The sequence below is a fragment of the Trachymyrmex cornetzi genome, unplaced genomic scaffold, assembly GCF_001594075.2.
Source record: "Trachymyrmex cornetzi isolate Tcor2-1 unplaced genomic scaffold, Tcor1.1 scaffold129, whole genome shotgun sequence".
Taxonomy (NCBI): Eukaryota; Metazoa; Arthropoda; class Insecta; order Hymenoptera; family Formicidae; genus Trachymyrmex; species Trachymyrmex cornetzi.
The window spans coordinates 318,759-334,787 of NW_017295861.1; the positions used below are offsets into that span (position 1 = coordinate 318,759).

The window sequence follows — 16,029 nt, forward strand, 5'->3', positions numbered from 1 at the left end:
TATTACGAAATGTGCAAACAACAAACTCATTAAAATAATTAATGTTAAACCTACGATAATCTATTTAATGACCGAAGCTATTAAATGCAATTATATATTTTTCAGAAATTAATTTAATTTTATTTTTTTTCGTTTTTTTATTGAATAGACAAGCGTTTGAAGTTAGAAATCTATGGGGAGAATTTTAAAAAATAATAGGTCATTTTGAAGGGAATTTAGTAAGTTTTAAGATAACGTTACATAAAATTTAATTTAAATTCTATTTTTTTTGAAAATTAAAGAAATATAAAAAGTGAGCAATAAACCACAAAGTAAAAAAATTGTGCTCCTAATATGAGATGCTCCGAGAAATCGATAGTAAAATGCAAAGTATATAAATTCTACATATAATAATATATTAATAACGTAAATCGTTTTTTAATTTATCAAATCTGTGATTATAATGTTCCTAATAATATACACAAACCACGTAATCCGCTGTGTATCATAACCTCTTTCGTTGATAATCCCTTCCATAATTTATTTTTTTATGTAAAATTCTATACATTAACTTTCAAGAAACAAATAGTTACAAAATAACTTTCATCTTATTAACAAAAACAAATAATTGAAAAATATTGGGTGATTCCGTGCTTGTATTTCTTGACGTATTCTTTCTTTACAAATGTTTTATAATAGTGGAATTAATTATCGATGGCATAAATAATAATCAATGGCTATTTATACAAAATAATATCATTTTTCCAAAAATGAATTTATAAATGCGCATTTATGAAAACAGTATTTAATTTAACCTTTTGAATGTTTAATGATATGTGTTATATTCAAACGTGGAATTTCTATGAAACTTTCTTTATCTCCAATAGTATACACCTCTAGATCTAGAAGTTTACACGTTTAATATGTCATTTATTCCTACCTTTTATAGGTACGTAGATTATATAGCAATAATAACGCAAAAAATAACATTCTATATTGGATCATGCTTTTAACGCGTATTATCCTAGATTAAATTTCACGCTAAAAGTAAGAGAAAATAACTTGAACTTTTAAGACATCATCATAATAAAAGAGATGTATTTGATACACGATTAGTTTCACAAATCCATCTATTTAGGATGTTATTTAAATTATTTAATTCTTAACTTCATTGTTGACATGAAAAGATTTTGTTTGTTATATCAAAAGTTACATCAAAATGTGCAGGTAATACAAAATACTTCAGGAATTGAGAATATGGAATATAATTCATCGTTTAAATTATATGGTAAATATTAATTATTGTAGTTTAAAGCCGAAGAACTAGAGTATATTTTTTAATAAAAGCTTTTATTAATTGATAAATAATTGTTTGTTTTATTTTTCTCTAAATTTTCGCAGTACCGCACTTTGCCTCATATGTATAATATTTTGCCGAAAATGAATAATTTATTATGCTATAAGACTTTTTCTGGTATATCATAAAAGATACGATTTAAGCAATTGGCCTCCTCAATTGTATCTATCGATTTCTGAAAACATATTTCTTCTTAAATTAATAAAAAATGCAATTATGAGGGTTTATACATAGTGACAAATTGAAAAATATTCAATATATGTAGTAATAATATGAGAGTATATGCGTAATAAAATTTAGTATACAGATTTATTCTCTATATTTATGGTTACTTTTAACAACTGTAGTACTACAGTTACAGTCGTTAAAAAACAGTTACAGAATAAGCCCTTTAATTTTAAATTAATCTTATTTTATTAAACCTATTAATATGTTTGCCACAATCGGTACCATTTTTATATCTATATCGAAGAAACAATAATTTAAGAAATTAAATGTTTCCAAAAAATAGTTGTAAATAAGTAAAATGGTGCATTAATAATATTATTATAAAAATATATCATATAAAAATATTTAAATGTGATATTTAAATATTTACATAAAGATGCAATAAGCAAAATCAGGTCAGCGATCTCAGATGTTTTGCTTTCAACGATGAATGTGGGTTAGTGAAACTTTCGAACCGTTACTTGCATCGCGTGATTCTTCCTAAATTAAAATACAATATATTCCATAAAAATAAAAATAATTTCATCTACAGACAACTTCAAAATAGTTTAAATAATGTTTACTAAATAATAACTATAAAGTAGTTTAACAAACATATAAGTATAAATATAATGCCATCTGTTAACATTTATATCAGTTTTAATAACAGTATTAAGATGTAATTACATGACCAATAGATTTTATCTAAAAAATTAAAAGTCATTATATTTTATTTATATACCTTAAGTTTTTTGAATAAAAAATACTCTATCTTTAATATATTTTGATCTCAATAAAAAATATTCCTTATTTCCTGTGTAAGATTAGATAACTGCTCAAAGTAATTTATAAATTCTCTTTGAAAAAAAGCATTATCGTTGATATCCAGATAGCACAAAATTCTTCTTTAACAAGAATATGAATATTCCGAAATTAAGAACATTTATATTTTATAAAAGAATATTTACATATTATATTTTTAACAAATACAAATATTAATTTCAAAAAATAAAAATACAAAGAAATTTAAGGCTACACAATACACATTAAGCAGAGTAAATAACTGTTCCACTTCAATAATACAAACTGCCCTTCTTTTCACGCTGACTTTCATTAGCCTTATATTTCAGTCTTTATATATTTTAAAGATTGAGAGTCCATGTAATTTTTTATTATTTATTTTAAATCTATGTTGGCTGCAAGATGGATCAAATACTAGTTTCTTTATCGTTCTTTAATTTCATTACTGTAACATTTGGCATCACATTATTAAATTTTATGAAGCTTTGGATTGCTGAGGAAGACTCCAACATTGAAACATTAAAAATTGGAATAAAGATGGCATCATTAAACAGAGTAGATGATTATTCCATTTCAATAACATAGGCCCTTTTTTCCATCCTGATTTTCATTAATTTGAGCTTCTTTGTGTTTGTATTTTTTATAGATTGAGAGTCCGTGTAATTTGTTACTATTTATTCTTAATTTCGAAATATTTGAATCTAATGTTCGTGTGTATACATATACAATAAATATTCTATTTAAGAATTCATATTTATAATAAAAAATTTATAGAATATTCCTCAAATAAAACATTTTTATAGAATGTTCCTCAAAATATTCATAGAGTTAACGAGAATTACGTATAGAATAGTCTTACTTATGGATAAGATTATGTTTAGACGTATAATAAAAAACGTAAAATATTCTATAAAATATTATATAAAATATTCTATACACATTTATAGAATATTTATATAGCTGTGTGATACAAATGTACTATGTTAACATAATATTGATATTTAACGGTGTTTTAATATATCCATAAAAAATATGAATAGTCTTAATAAGTGTTTGTACAACATTCATAGAATGTTTCTTTGCTATTTAAATGTATGTCTTTCCTCAGTTCTTAAAAGAAAAATGTTTTAAAGACATTGCAAGAGTGCATTTCGAAAGTTTGTAAAGAGTTAAACGAATAATATATTGTATATATATTAACAAATCTATACTAACAATATATAATACTATATATTATATGTATACATCTAATATATAAGATGCGTTCCATTTTGCGCTTTTATAGCACTTGTAAGCATTATTTTTGCTTGTTTTATTTGTCCTTGCATAATTTGATAGACAATAAATATTGATATTTATTGTCTATTGATGTATTGATATTTACAGAGTCTGTGTGAAAACAAAACATATCCATAGTAAGGCAAAGATTTAGCAACCTACAGATCTTTTAACATCCTAAAACTTTCTTTTCAAAGAAACGTGATCAATAATTTCGGTAATTTTAATTTATAATGTTTTTTAAAAACCATTATAATTGTATATAGTTATAAAAATAATAAATGATTGTATATTCACTATTCATTCGTGCTGTTGAGTCAATGACGGTAATCTATTTTTTGTTATCTTTAACAAAATTAAGCTTTTATTCAATTAACAAGAATCCAAAATTTTATTTTGGATAGCAACTAAGATTTTGACATAATATTTATACATATTATATGGACTATTCCAGAACTCTAAAAAGAATGTATTTTTATTCACGATATACAGTCTATTTAATATAATGACTGACGTAACTTTTACACTATTGTTTAAAAATGTAAAAATTACGTATGTACCACATATTACAACGCTTTTAAACTAATAAGTTAATCAATTATTGCTATTATCAATTATTGTCAACATCTTATAGTGTAGTCTGTCTAATAAGAGTGGTTAAATTGCGGATATCGTTACATCATAAACTTTTAAACGAGTAGATAGAGAGAAGGATTTTTCTCTACAACACATTATACACAATCTTGTAATTAGTCATTGTTCGACTTTTGCTAGAAAATGACTGAATGAGTATTTAATATTGAATTCTGTGTATGCTAAAAAAATTTGAAGCTTTTTTGCTTTGCACGCACCCTAAAGAACCGAAAATATCGCCGGAAGCAACTGCTAAGAATATAATTATTGAAATTATAATATAAAACCTTAAATATACATGTGTGTGTGTTTACTTTGGCTAACGTTTTTTCCCTTTTTAAGGAAAAAATTTATATTTTTACTCCATTTCCTAATTTATAGGTTTATTTCAAAATTATTGAGGTTCTAACAATAAGAAAAAGAAAAAATTAAGCAAATTGTTAGGTTACATAAAAAACGATATAAAGTGATATTATATACGGCGAAAGCTTCCATTGATATACGTGCTTTCCATTCTTACGAAAACGAAAGACATCATGATTCCAAATTGAGAGGATTCACCACGTTTATGCCACGTGTGCTGAATAGGACCGGGGCCATGCGATAGTGGCAGCGCGACAGTGAAAGAAGAACTTTCTTCGCAACCATAAAGACCGGCTAGCTCTCGGTCGATCAGTTTAACTTCTTTGTAGAGCTACGGTGAAAGCGTGCGCGAGCAACGGTGATCTTTGACGAAACCAGAATCCACAGCTTCTCTGCAAAACCCGAAAAGAACGGTGTCGCTGAACGAAATCGTGGCCGAATGTTCGTACGGACTCAATATAATGCATGTCGGTCGTGGAATCCAGCAAAAAACGTGGTGCACGGTGCTACATCGATGAAAGCAAGAACGCATCCGTGAGTCAGAACGACATTAGTGCATTTCGTGAATGACAAATGGGAAAATGCCTTTATACGTGTTCCGTAGCAAGCTCCCGATCTTAATCCTAATTATGACATTTTTTATATCGGTATCAATTGAAGGCTATAGACTTCGTCGAGAATTTATAATGGCTCCAATTGCTTCTACTGTAAGTATATTGATTCGATTGAGATACCAAAATAAATTATGATAGATTAGCTCTCAAGAAGATGAAAGAATAGTGAAACTGTTCATGTAAAATTTAAACTATTAAATAGAATATGATATATGATAATTATATATTACTATAATTTTTTGTAACAAATATTTACAAAATATGTAATAACTTTTTTAAAGAATTCTTATTATGTAACTCGCAACAGTATTATAAAGACAATTCTTCTTTTATTATTAATATTAATTATTATAATCCATACAGTACACATTATAAAAAAAAAGCGTTCTAAGAACGTTCTTAAGACGTTTAGAGACCATAGAGACTTCTTATGCATGTCTTTAGGAAGTCCCTTGAAGGTCTATGCTGTTTAGAATATTCTAAATCATGCTGTTTTAATTTAAGAATTTAACGCTTTTTTATTTAATTTTTTATTCCTTGACATTACTTAGCATATTATGCTATATTATTCAATCCAAACAGATATAAGATGTTTTAGAATTTAAATAATGATTGTAATCAGTCAAACATCATTAAAAAATTTATGTAAATATTACGTGCACGCAACGCTTACGCTTATAAGATATTTAGTTAGTATTGAAGATAATTTGACAGCTTAGGCCTTGACCCATTATTCTGATCATGATTACTTTCTCTCATCGTTTATGTCGTATTTGCAATAGAAAGTGAGCGCGTACTTGAATGACACCAGTTAATTATACATTTCTTTCAGGAAATTTCTTTGAATAATTCTCGAATTCGTACCGGAAAATTTTTATTCGATGAAATATTTGGTATTGATATTATTGAGAATACTGAAACAGACGAAGAAAGGCTAAGAAACTGCACGTGTGGTAAAAATGTCTTTCACAAATTAAATTTGTCCCGAGTCATAATCACTTTATTAAATCTTTTAAAAAAATTAAAGATATTAAAATTTGTTAATATACATATAATTTACGATTAAGTTATTACGTATATTATCTATGTATATTTATACTATACTTATTTTGCTATAGAAGTAATAAATAATTTGTTTGTATAAATTTAATATTTTTAAACATTAAAAGCATTTAAATTTCGATATTGATCTCAGAATGCGGTTTATCTAATCAAGAGAATCGAATAGTGGGGGGACGTCCTACATTACCGAATAGATATCCCTGGATTGCGAGGCTAGTATATGATGGTCGTTTTCACTGTGGTGCTAGTCTGCTCAACAACGATTATGTAATTACCGCTGCTCATTGTGTACGGAAGTATGTCTTTATCCAATAAGTTTATAAATAAATATAATTAAAACATAAATAATAACAATAATATAAATACAATAAAGTAAATAGATAGTATAACAAACTTATTAAGAACGACGTTGTGTTAGAATTATTATGAACGTTATTGAATAAGTATCTCGCAGAAATTCTAACATAATCTTTAATATATTATTAAAAAAAAAGTATAAGTATGTGATTTATTTATATTTTGATTCTATTTAATATAAATTATTGCGGTTGAATTAATGTTTTTATTTTTCTTTTTAAGTTTAAAACGATCGAAAATTCGAGTAGTACTTGGAGATTACGATCAATACGTAAATACTGATGGAACTCCTGTTATGAGAGCAGTGAGTGCTGTAGTACGTCACAGAAATTTTGATATGAACTCCTACAATCACGATGTAGCTTTATTAAAATTACGCAAGTCTGTGAAATTTTCGAAAAAGATTCGACCAATCTGTTTACCTCAACCAGGTAACATATGCATTGAACTGAATCAATCATGTGTGTATGATCTGTTTTAAGATATTAAATATTGTATTTTTAATATGTTAATGCAGGAACCGATCCTGCTGGAAAAGAAGGGACGGTAGTAGGATGGGGTCGTACTTCGGAAGGAGGCATGTTGCCTGGAAAGGTGCAAGAGGTGCAAGTCCCTATATATAGCTTGACGCAATGTCGAAAAATGAAATATCGATCAAATCGAATTACCGAAAATATGATATGCGCCGGCCGAAGTAACCAGGATTCTTGTCAAGGAGACAGTGGTGGTCCTCTTCTTGTTCAAGAAGCCGATAAGCTTGAAATAGCAGGTGAAACATTTATATTTTATTACAATAATATATATAATTTTTAATAGTGTTTGATGACAAATACTGCTTCAAGAGGAAAAAAAAATTTTACGAAAAAGTACAGAAAAACTACATTGAGAGTGATGTTATTTGAAGGTAAAGAATTTCTTAGTTTTTCAAACAAACAATGTCACTTTACGTCCCACTACAAATGTCTATGAAAAACTAAGAATTTCTAAGATCTTGTCTTAATCTATGTAGTTTTTCATAAAAGTATTTCTGTCAGATGATTAATATTTCTTTATTATTTGAGCAAGCATGTTGTAAACCAAATATCTCCAAACAGCTTTAGGTATTTCTATTTACGCAAATGTAAAAATCCGTAAAAATTATCTCAATTAGCAGACAACATTTTTAAAATGATTTTTAAATATACATTTTACAATAATTATTTGTTCGAAATAATGATTTGTAAATATTTATTAGATGTTTATTTAATATTCGTCTATAATAATGATTTAAAAAAACATTCATAACGTTTATTTAATATATTCATATTACATTTATAATTTATTTGTAATAACAATTTGATAAAACGTTTATTTAATATTAATTTAACATTAATTATTTCGCAAGTAGTACCAGACATCACCGCTAGATGGACAGTGTTTCTTGTAAATAAAAATCACACAAAATAGAATAAAAGGTGCAACAATATAAGATTTCTCATCCATGTTCTAATAAAATGTTAATGAAATAACCTTAAAATCAAGCCTAAAATTAAGCCTAAAAAAGTATTTTGTTATCATTCTTATAGTTCTCGCACTTTTCAACAGATAATTTCTTTAAATATTTTTACAAATATTTTAAAAACGTTGTTTGTTGATTGTAAAGATCGATTTTAAGATTGGTAAAACGTTTCTCTAACGCATAATGTCCTTTTATACGTAAAAATAAATGTTTTTTAGTGACAAAAAGATGACTAAACCCATTATTTTTATCGTTTCTAAAAACTTTTTTAAAAATATTTCTTAAACGTTTTTTAAAAATATTTTAAAAACGTTTTTTAAAATTTTTAAATAAACGTTTTTTAAATGTTAAGAAAATATTGCTTTAAATGTTAAAATAAACGGTTCTCTTTAATAAAAAAAAAAAAAAGATAACTTAACTCATTATTTTAAAAAATGTTTTTAAAAACATTTGAAAAACGTTTTTAAAAACTTTTTTAACATCATTCTTTGCTGATTGGGATCTTAGTATTGGAACATTTTTGTTTACATGGAACTTATGTATGTATTAAATGTATCTAATAGGTATAGTGTCTTGGGGTGTGGGATGTGGTAGACCAGGTTATCCCGGAGTTTATACGAGAGTAACCCGATATCTCAAATGGATCCATGCAAACATGAAGGAAGGCTGTCTGTGTGTTACCTGAGGACCTGCTTTCACCTCCGACTTGTACATAAAATTTCACATGCAACGATTGTAATTAATCACTGCAATAAGTACGTGTTATATTATTATTCTTAAATGACTTATTTGGGGGAACTGAGTACAATTTTTTATTAAACACTGACTTATCAAATATAGTTCCTTGTATAGAGGCCATTATTGTTATTTATTAATTATTGCTTATGTATGTGTATAAAATGTAAAGGATATATATTTTTTTGTAGAAAATTTAATTTAAGTAAGATTAGAGCACATGCTTAGCTCGCTTTACACGTTTCTATCATCTTTAATCGTACGAATAGCGGTCAAACGTTTCCGGAATAATTAGCAACCAGTAACGGTTCACTGTTAAACCGGGCTAAAGTTGACTCATCTAAATGCACTTCACGTACAATAGTATCTTTGTATGCACAACTAGTAATTTGTACATAATAGAAGATAGTGTAATTTATGTTAATCGAAATTACTGATATTGCCTATTACGTGTACATAATACGCATGTTTGCATGTGTGTTACAAAATAATATGTATAAACTTGCAAAAGACTAAGAATGTGTTAACAAATACAAAATATACTAAAACAATCGTTGCATATTTTGTTATTATATAAAAATAATTAAAATTATATGAGTAAACAAATTTTATTTACATTATGCTTTTTATAAAATTTACTTTCTAAAATAATTGTTATTTAATTTTTACTTATTATTACATTGTACCTGTATGTATGACACAAAATAAACCTCAACATATACATATATTACTATATTCTTAAAATTATAATAAGATTAGAATATAATAGGCATATTGTTTTTATCTTAGCATAACTAACAATATAACAATACATAATTTTACAATATTAATAATAAAGAAAGAAAACTCAAAATGTATGATACTATACTCTTCCTAAAATTGAATTTTTGTATTCTTCGTAAAAATATAAATAGATGGTTAATAATAACGATGACAAAGTTGCTAAACCTGCTCCTTCAACCGAAACTAGTTCTAAGAAATAATATTACAATAATAGGATAGCAATAAGCGAAAACTTTATTATAAATTCTCATCAAAAATAAAAATAACAAGATTTAATGAGTATATTAACAAGACTACTTTTTTCTTCCAAAGCTAGTCGGCGAGATATTTATTAATAACAAATTGTTCGTGAAATGTGTCTGCCAAACAGTGCCAGATGATGCACCAAATGCGTATGCGCATATAATAAATCTAAAATGAGTACTTGTGTATAACCTTCTCTTTCTGCACTTTCTTTTATTTCATTATGCATTCGCACAATGATATGTTAGGACGCATTGCGAAATTGTAAATATGCTTTAATTAAATTTAAACAAAAGTCATTGTTTTAAGAATTTATTTATAGAATATATACATTATACGTTCATATTTTAATATATTCTTTCTGAACATACTATCTACTAAAAAAATCTACTAAAAATTCTTAAAAAAGAAAAATTTCGTGTATATAGAAGTAATGTAAACATTTTAATATCAACTTTTCCTTATCACAAATGTTTTATAAAAAACGTTCTTTTTACGAATATACCTAAAGATTAATGAGATAATTGAAAGTAAAAGTAACGTTACTACTTTTCTACGTAAGTTATCTTATAAAATAATTAATAAACTATTTAATGTGCTAATACCAAATAAAAAAATGGAAAGATATTATTTTTACATTTTTATTGATACAAAAATTTATGTAGATGCAGCTGACAGTATCTAAACTCTCTGCTTAATGGGTATAATAATTTCTCGTCGTGGCCCTGATGACGGTCAATAACAGTCATCCGTGATTCGACCCTGAACATGAACGTGAACTGGTCAGGTACCGGCCGACTGGCTGTGCCCGCCTTCCCTTCCGGAATAGCAATTACTTCTTCGACCTCTCAGTCCTCCATAGTCGGCGTAGGACGCCAGTGATAGTCGCTCTCAGTCAGGGACATGTCCATGACTCGTTCCTGACGGTGCCCGTGTGGCAACTCTTTCACTCATATATCTACAAAGACTTAATTAAAGTTGTAAGTGTATAATTATCGGTGCAATAAGTTACTTAATCAACTCGCAGAATATGAAGCCTTTGTGTTTCTTAATTTTATTATTCATTTTGTTTTTGGCAACAAAAAAGTGCCAGGTAAGAATTGCATTTATGAATAATACATATAATTAATTTCTTTATATGGTATATTACTATGTATATGTCTCTTAAAAAATTATTAAAATATTTTTTGAAATGTATTTGAATTTTTTAGTTCTTATAATCTTAATTTAAGACATTTAATTTTAATGTACAACAAAAGTAGAGTAAATTTAGATGTCTCAATTTAGGAGTTATTGAAAAACAACTAAAAGAGGTATATTTGACAAAATACAAACATATAATTTAAACCATTTTAATAACTTAACAAAATAAAAGAAATATACGTAACAAAAAATTACAAGAATAACATTAAATTTATTTCTATTTATCTGTTTTTATAAGAATAATCTGTAATTAAAATAGTTGGACATCTTATGCCTACCTATTTATATTTAAAATTTACAAATTAAATAAAATTATTAATCAATTTTCTTAAAAATTTTTAATATATAAATATAATATAACAACAAATTTCCATATAGCTCACTTCAGACATTCTAGGAACATCCTCAGGACACAGGGATGTCTTCTGGACTTTAGAATGTCATTTGAATGCCTGTGCTGTATGTGGGAAGCATATAGATCATTAATTAATATAATTATTTTTATTTTAGGCCGAAATGTTCGATGAGAAGATAAAGAGTTTTTTTGGAGTTTTTGGTAATAAGCCACCTTATTCCACTGAATCACCTGCGCCCTGCTACTGTAGTGCGTACCTCAATATTTCTTTTCTTGTTAAGTTTTAATTTTATTAAACATAGTGTTTTGAAAAACAGCGTAGAAAAAGTGTACTACACTTCAATTGTTACAATCTAGGTTGTGGATTACGGAATGAAGAAAGTCGTATAGTTGGAGGTCAAACGACGAGTATGAATGAGTTTCCATGGATGGCTAGATTATCGTACCTAAACAAATTTTACTGCGGTGGTACACTTATAAACGATCGTTACGTTATCACAGCCGCACACTGCGTGAAGGGGTAGGTATGACTTATAAATATTGTGCACCTAATAGAATCGGAATTGATGTTAATATTAAAATTGTATTTTAATTCTAACTTTTATTTTAAAATATTTTATAAAAATTTTTTTCAATATATTACTATTTTTACTGAAACATCTCTATAATTTTAATCAAAACTTTACAATTTTAGTAGATTTTATTAATAATGTAACAGGAAAAAAATTTAGCAAAAAAAAAATTAATAATAATAATCACAAATCTTAAATTTAATTTGTTTTATTGTTATAAATAAAATTGGAAGTGAATACTCAAATATTTTTATGAATTAGACCCGTTTTTATAATACATGATTACCTAAAGATTAAGGGTTACCAAGAAATTAATGAATGAATTTCATTGATAAATCTCTTGGTAACCTTTAATTTTAAGGTAATCATATATTGTGAAAACAAGCCTTAGAATAACTGTATAAAATACTAACTACTAATCGTACTATTGGCATCATCTACTCAACACGCAAACGGGTCAAACTTCATATTTGCATCCTTGATTAATGTCACGCTACAAGGAAAACTTTTAGTGCCGTTAGCTCCTCTATGTTGACATGAAGGAATGATAAATTATTTCAGTGTTGACGATTATAATTTTTAGTTACTTGCAAATAGAGCAATATGAAGAATCTGTTACCTTAAAGTTGCTTGTCCACATATATTTATCTTAACAAAATGAATAGCATAAATTATTATATAAACAGAAACGTTATATAAACATTGTTTAAAATGTTTACTCACTTAATATTTATAATACAATAAATATGAAAATAAGAAATTAACATTTAAATGTAAGATTTTAAAGTATCTTTTGCTCAATTAATATTTATTGAATACATTATCTTCGATGTACATTTTTCTTTAATAACATAATTTACAAGTTATTTGTAAATTATGCACATAGAATTACAAATTTATTAGTAATGTAATAACCTTTTTAAAGAACCGATTAAAATATAATTGAAATTTCATATTACTAATATAGAAATTCTAGAACACATGATCAAGTCAATGTACAAAAAATTGAATTATTATTAAATATATTAAATTGGAAGATATTTTCTGTAGAGTTCGTTTATTTTATTTAAAGTTCCTCCATTGCAAACTTATTCGCCAGGCGAATGTGATCAGTTCTTCTAGTCTTATTTTCAGATTCATGTGGTTCATGATCAGAGTTACTTTCGGGGAGCACGACAGATGTATCGAGAAATCACCGGAAACCAGATATGTAGTGCGCGTTATGACTGGTGACTTTAGCTTTCTGAATTTTGAAAATGATATTGCGCTACTTCGTCTTAATGAAAGAGTGCCTTTGAGTGATACAATACGGCCGATATGTTTACCAACAATGTTAGGTAAGTGTACTTTTATTTTTTTTTATGAAAGTAAATGAGTGATAATAATAATAATCTGATGAAAATATTTTTATGAAGATAAATTATTACTATGCAAGTATATTTATTTTCTCTTTACAAAAACGCAATAAATAATAATAAGAATAATATTAAATGTACAATTTTTATCATAATTAAAATTATAATAACACATATATTATAAAAATTAATAATAATAATAATAATGACAATATATTAAAATTTCTTGACGTATTATAATATGCCTTATTAATTTTCTACGTTTGACGGATATTAAATTGATAATAAGTTTTTTATTCAAGACACGCAATTATTGCATAATCTTAATTTAACACGTCGAATGCATTATCAATATCTACTTTCAAAGCGTATTATAATTTCATGCCTAGACGATGTTACAATAGCATTCAATCACGATTAATTTTGGTCAGTGCATTTTTGTAAAACGCATAATATTGGATATATTAAGCGACGATTAGCAATCATGTTTATTATGCGACGATTACGTAATAGAAAAGTCATAAATTAGTCAATATACGGGTACCTACTCTCAATTGAAATGTACTGTCGCGTCGCACAAATAACTGCGTAATAATGAAGATTTCTCTGAAATCGAGGACTTGAATTTGCATTTCGAATGCACGCAATCATCTTTTTCTGAATTTGTTAACGCAGCATGACATGGTACACTTACCTGCTCTGTTTACTGGCACTACAGTATATTTACATTAATAATATACATATAATATATTTATACTCGAAAACCTCTTAACTTTCTTTTAGTGATTTTCGCTTTTTTTATTTTTTTTTAGTAGAAAGTTGATTACTACTGAAATTTTTTTCATCAGATTTATGTTGATACATTGTGATATTATTAAATATGTATATTTAAATTTGAACAAAATTATTTTTTTTAAATAATAACAATATTTTACTAATTCTTTCCATAAAATTATTATTGCAATTAATCGCATTAAGTAATTATTTATCATAATACGTAATGCAGAATTATTTTTTAGATAACGAATATGTAGAGACAAAAGCAATTGTGTCAGGTTGGGGTACATTGAAAGAGGATGGCAAACCGTCCTGCCTTCTCCAGGAAGTAGAAGTTCCAGTCATGAGTCTTCAGGCTTGTCGCAATACCAGCTACAGTGCTCGAATGATTTCAGAAAATATGCTATGCGCAGGTTATCTTGAAGGACAAAAAGATTCATGTCAGGTAATATTTACTTTCTTGTATATGTGTAACTTAAAAATAGAAAATTGTAATAGTAAATAAAAGAATTTTGAAAAACATACATTGCAAAACGTATTATATATATACGTCTTACAATATATTAGTGCAGTACATATTAATTATTAATATATGCGGTGCGTATAACTATAACTTAAACTCATTTTATTACATTGAATATGACTGGATTGGATTCCGTGTGCGAATAATAAGGAATCTTTTGTATTATAGGGAGATAGTGGTGGTCCTCTAATAACGGAGCGAGAAGATAAAAAATACGAACTCATCGGTGTGGTATCCTGGGGTAATGGATGCGCAAGACCTGGTTACCCAGGTGTATATACAAGAATTACACGATATATGGATTGGATTTTGAAAAATTCAATGGATGGCTGTTTCTGTGAGCATAATTGATTATGACAGCGATTGTTAATCGCAACATGATAAAAAGAGACAAATGACAAATGACTTTTGTTTTAAATTACTATTGTATATATAAGTTCTTTAAATTCTCGTGCTCTGTTCTCAGTATATATATGATATTTTTGTCATGATTTTTTTTTATATAAGGAAATAGATAACGGGCTCAAATAATTAAAATTAAAATAGATAAACAGTAAAAGGGTTACAAGCCAAGTTGAATGTTCGTCGCTAACTCAAAGCGGAGTCGAAACGTTCGTTTATATACATATTTTAATTTAAATATAAATTTATAATGACGCACAAACAACTGCGTTTCGATTCTCATTAGCTCAATTATTTATTGTTTTGTTTATAAAACTTGAGAATCCATAATACTTTATTTTCAAACTAATTAAATTTAATCTTAATATAAATTATTTAAAAAATACATAAAAAGGCTACGAGTCAAGCTGGATGTTCGTTGGTAATTAATTAAATTTAATCTTTAAATAATAAACACAAACAGTTTCGATCCACTATCGGGTCATTTTCAATGTGACAGATAATTGCAAAATAATTCGTTAAAAAACATTTCCGTCCGCTTTTTACAATTATTAAAAAAATTATTAATATAACGCATCCCTAATAACACACTTTATCTGAAATACATCTTGAGGATGTCCTTAGGATGTTCGAAGGACGTACGGACGTCCTTTGGACGTCCTCAGGATGTCCCCTGGAGGTCTGTGTTGTTAGGGATGTTAGTGCCCGCGTAACTTAAAATAAGGAAATAGATAACGGACTCAAATAATTAAAATTATAGTAAGCAAACAATTAAAAGGCTACGAGCCAGGTTGGATGTTTGTTGCTAACTAATTAAATTTAATCATTAAACAATAAACACAAACAGTTCCAACTCGTTATCGGATCATCAAGGTAACAGATAATTACAAAATAATTTGTGAAAAAAATTTTGTAATTATCTAATACATTGA

At 26.9% G+C, this 16,029-nt stretch overlaps 1 protein-coding gene across 1 annotated transcript; it reads left to right on the forward strand.

Annotated features, from left to right (window-relative positions):
- The first annotated feature begins 5,277 nt into the window (after positions 1-5,277).
- Positions 5,278-15,212, forward strand: LOC108770527 (transmembrane protease serine 9). Its single transcript, XM_018522162.1, has 12 exons — positions 5,278-5,325; positions 6,065-6,185; positions 6,428-6,590; positions 6,874-7,082; positions 7,169-7,420; positions 8,713-8,821; positions 10,889-11,003; positions 11,624-11,717; positions 11,826-11,988; positions 13,163-13,377; positions 14,415-14,617; positions 14,864-15,212. The coding sequence occupies exons 1-12, from the start codon at positions 5,305-5,307 to the stop codon at positions 15,044-15,046; spliced, it is 1,848 nt and encodes a 615-aa protein (XP_018377664.1). The 5' UTR covers positions 5,278-5,304; the 3' UTR covers positions 15,047-15,212.
- The last annotated feature ends 817 nt before the right edge of the window (positions 15,213-16,029 follow it).

What these genes read in the sequence shown, in the direction of transcription:
- LOC108770527 (XM_018522162.1), top strand. Translation starts at nt 5,305, where the DNA reads ATGGCTCCAATTGCTTCTACT. An exon ending in GCTAAGAAACTGCACGTGTG is followed by an intron (nt 6,186 to 6,427) that starts GTAAAAATGTCT and finishes TATTGATCTCAG; the next exon opens with AATGCGGTTTATCTAATCAA. An exon ending in AACATGAAGGAAGGCTGTCT is followed by an intron (nt 8,822 to 10,888) that starts GTGTGTTACCTG and finishes ACTTAATTAAAG; the next exon opens with TTGTAAGTGTATAATTATCG.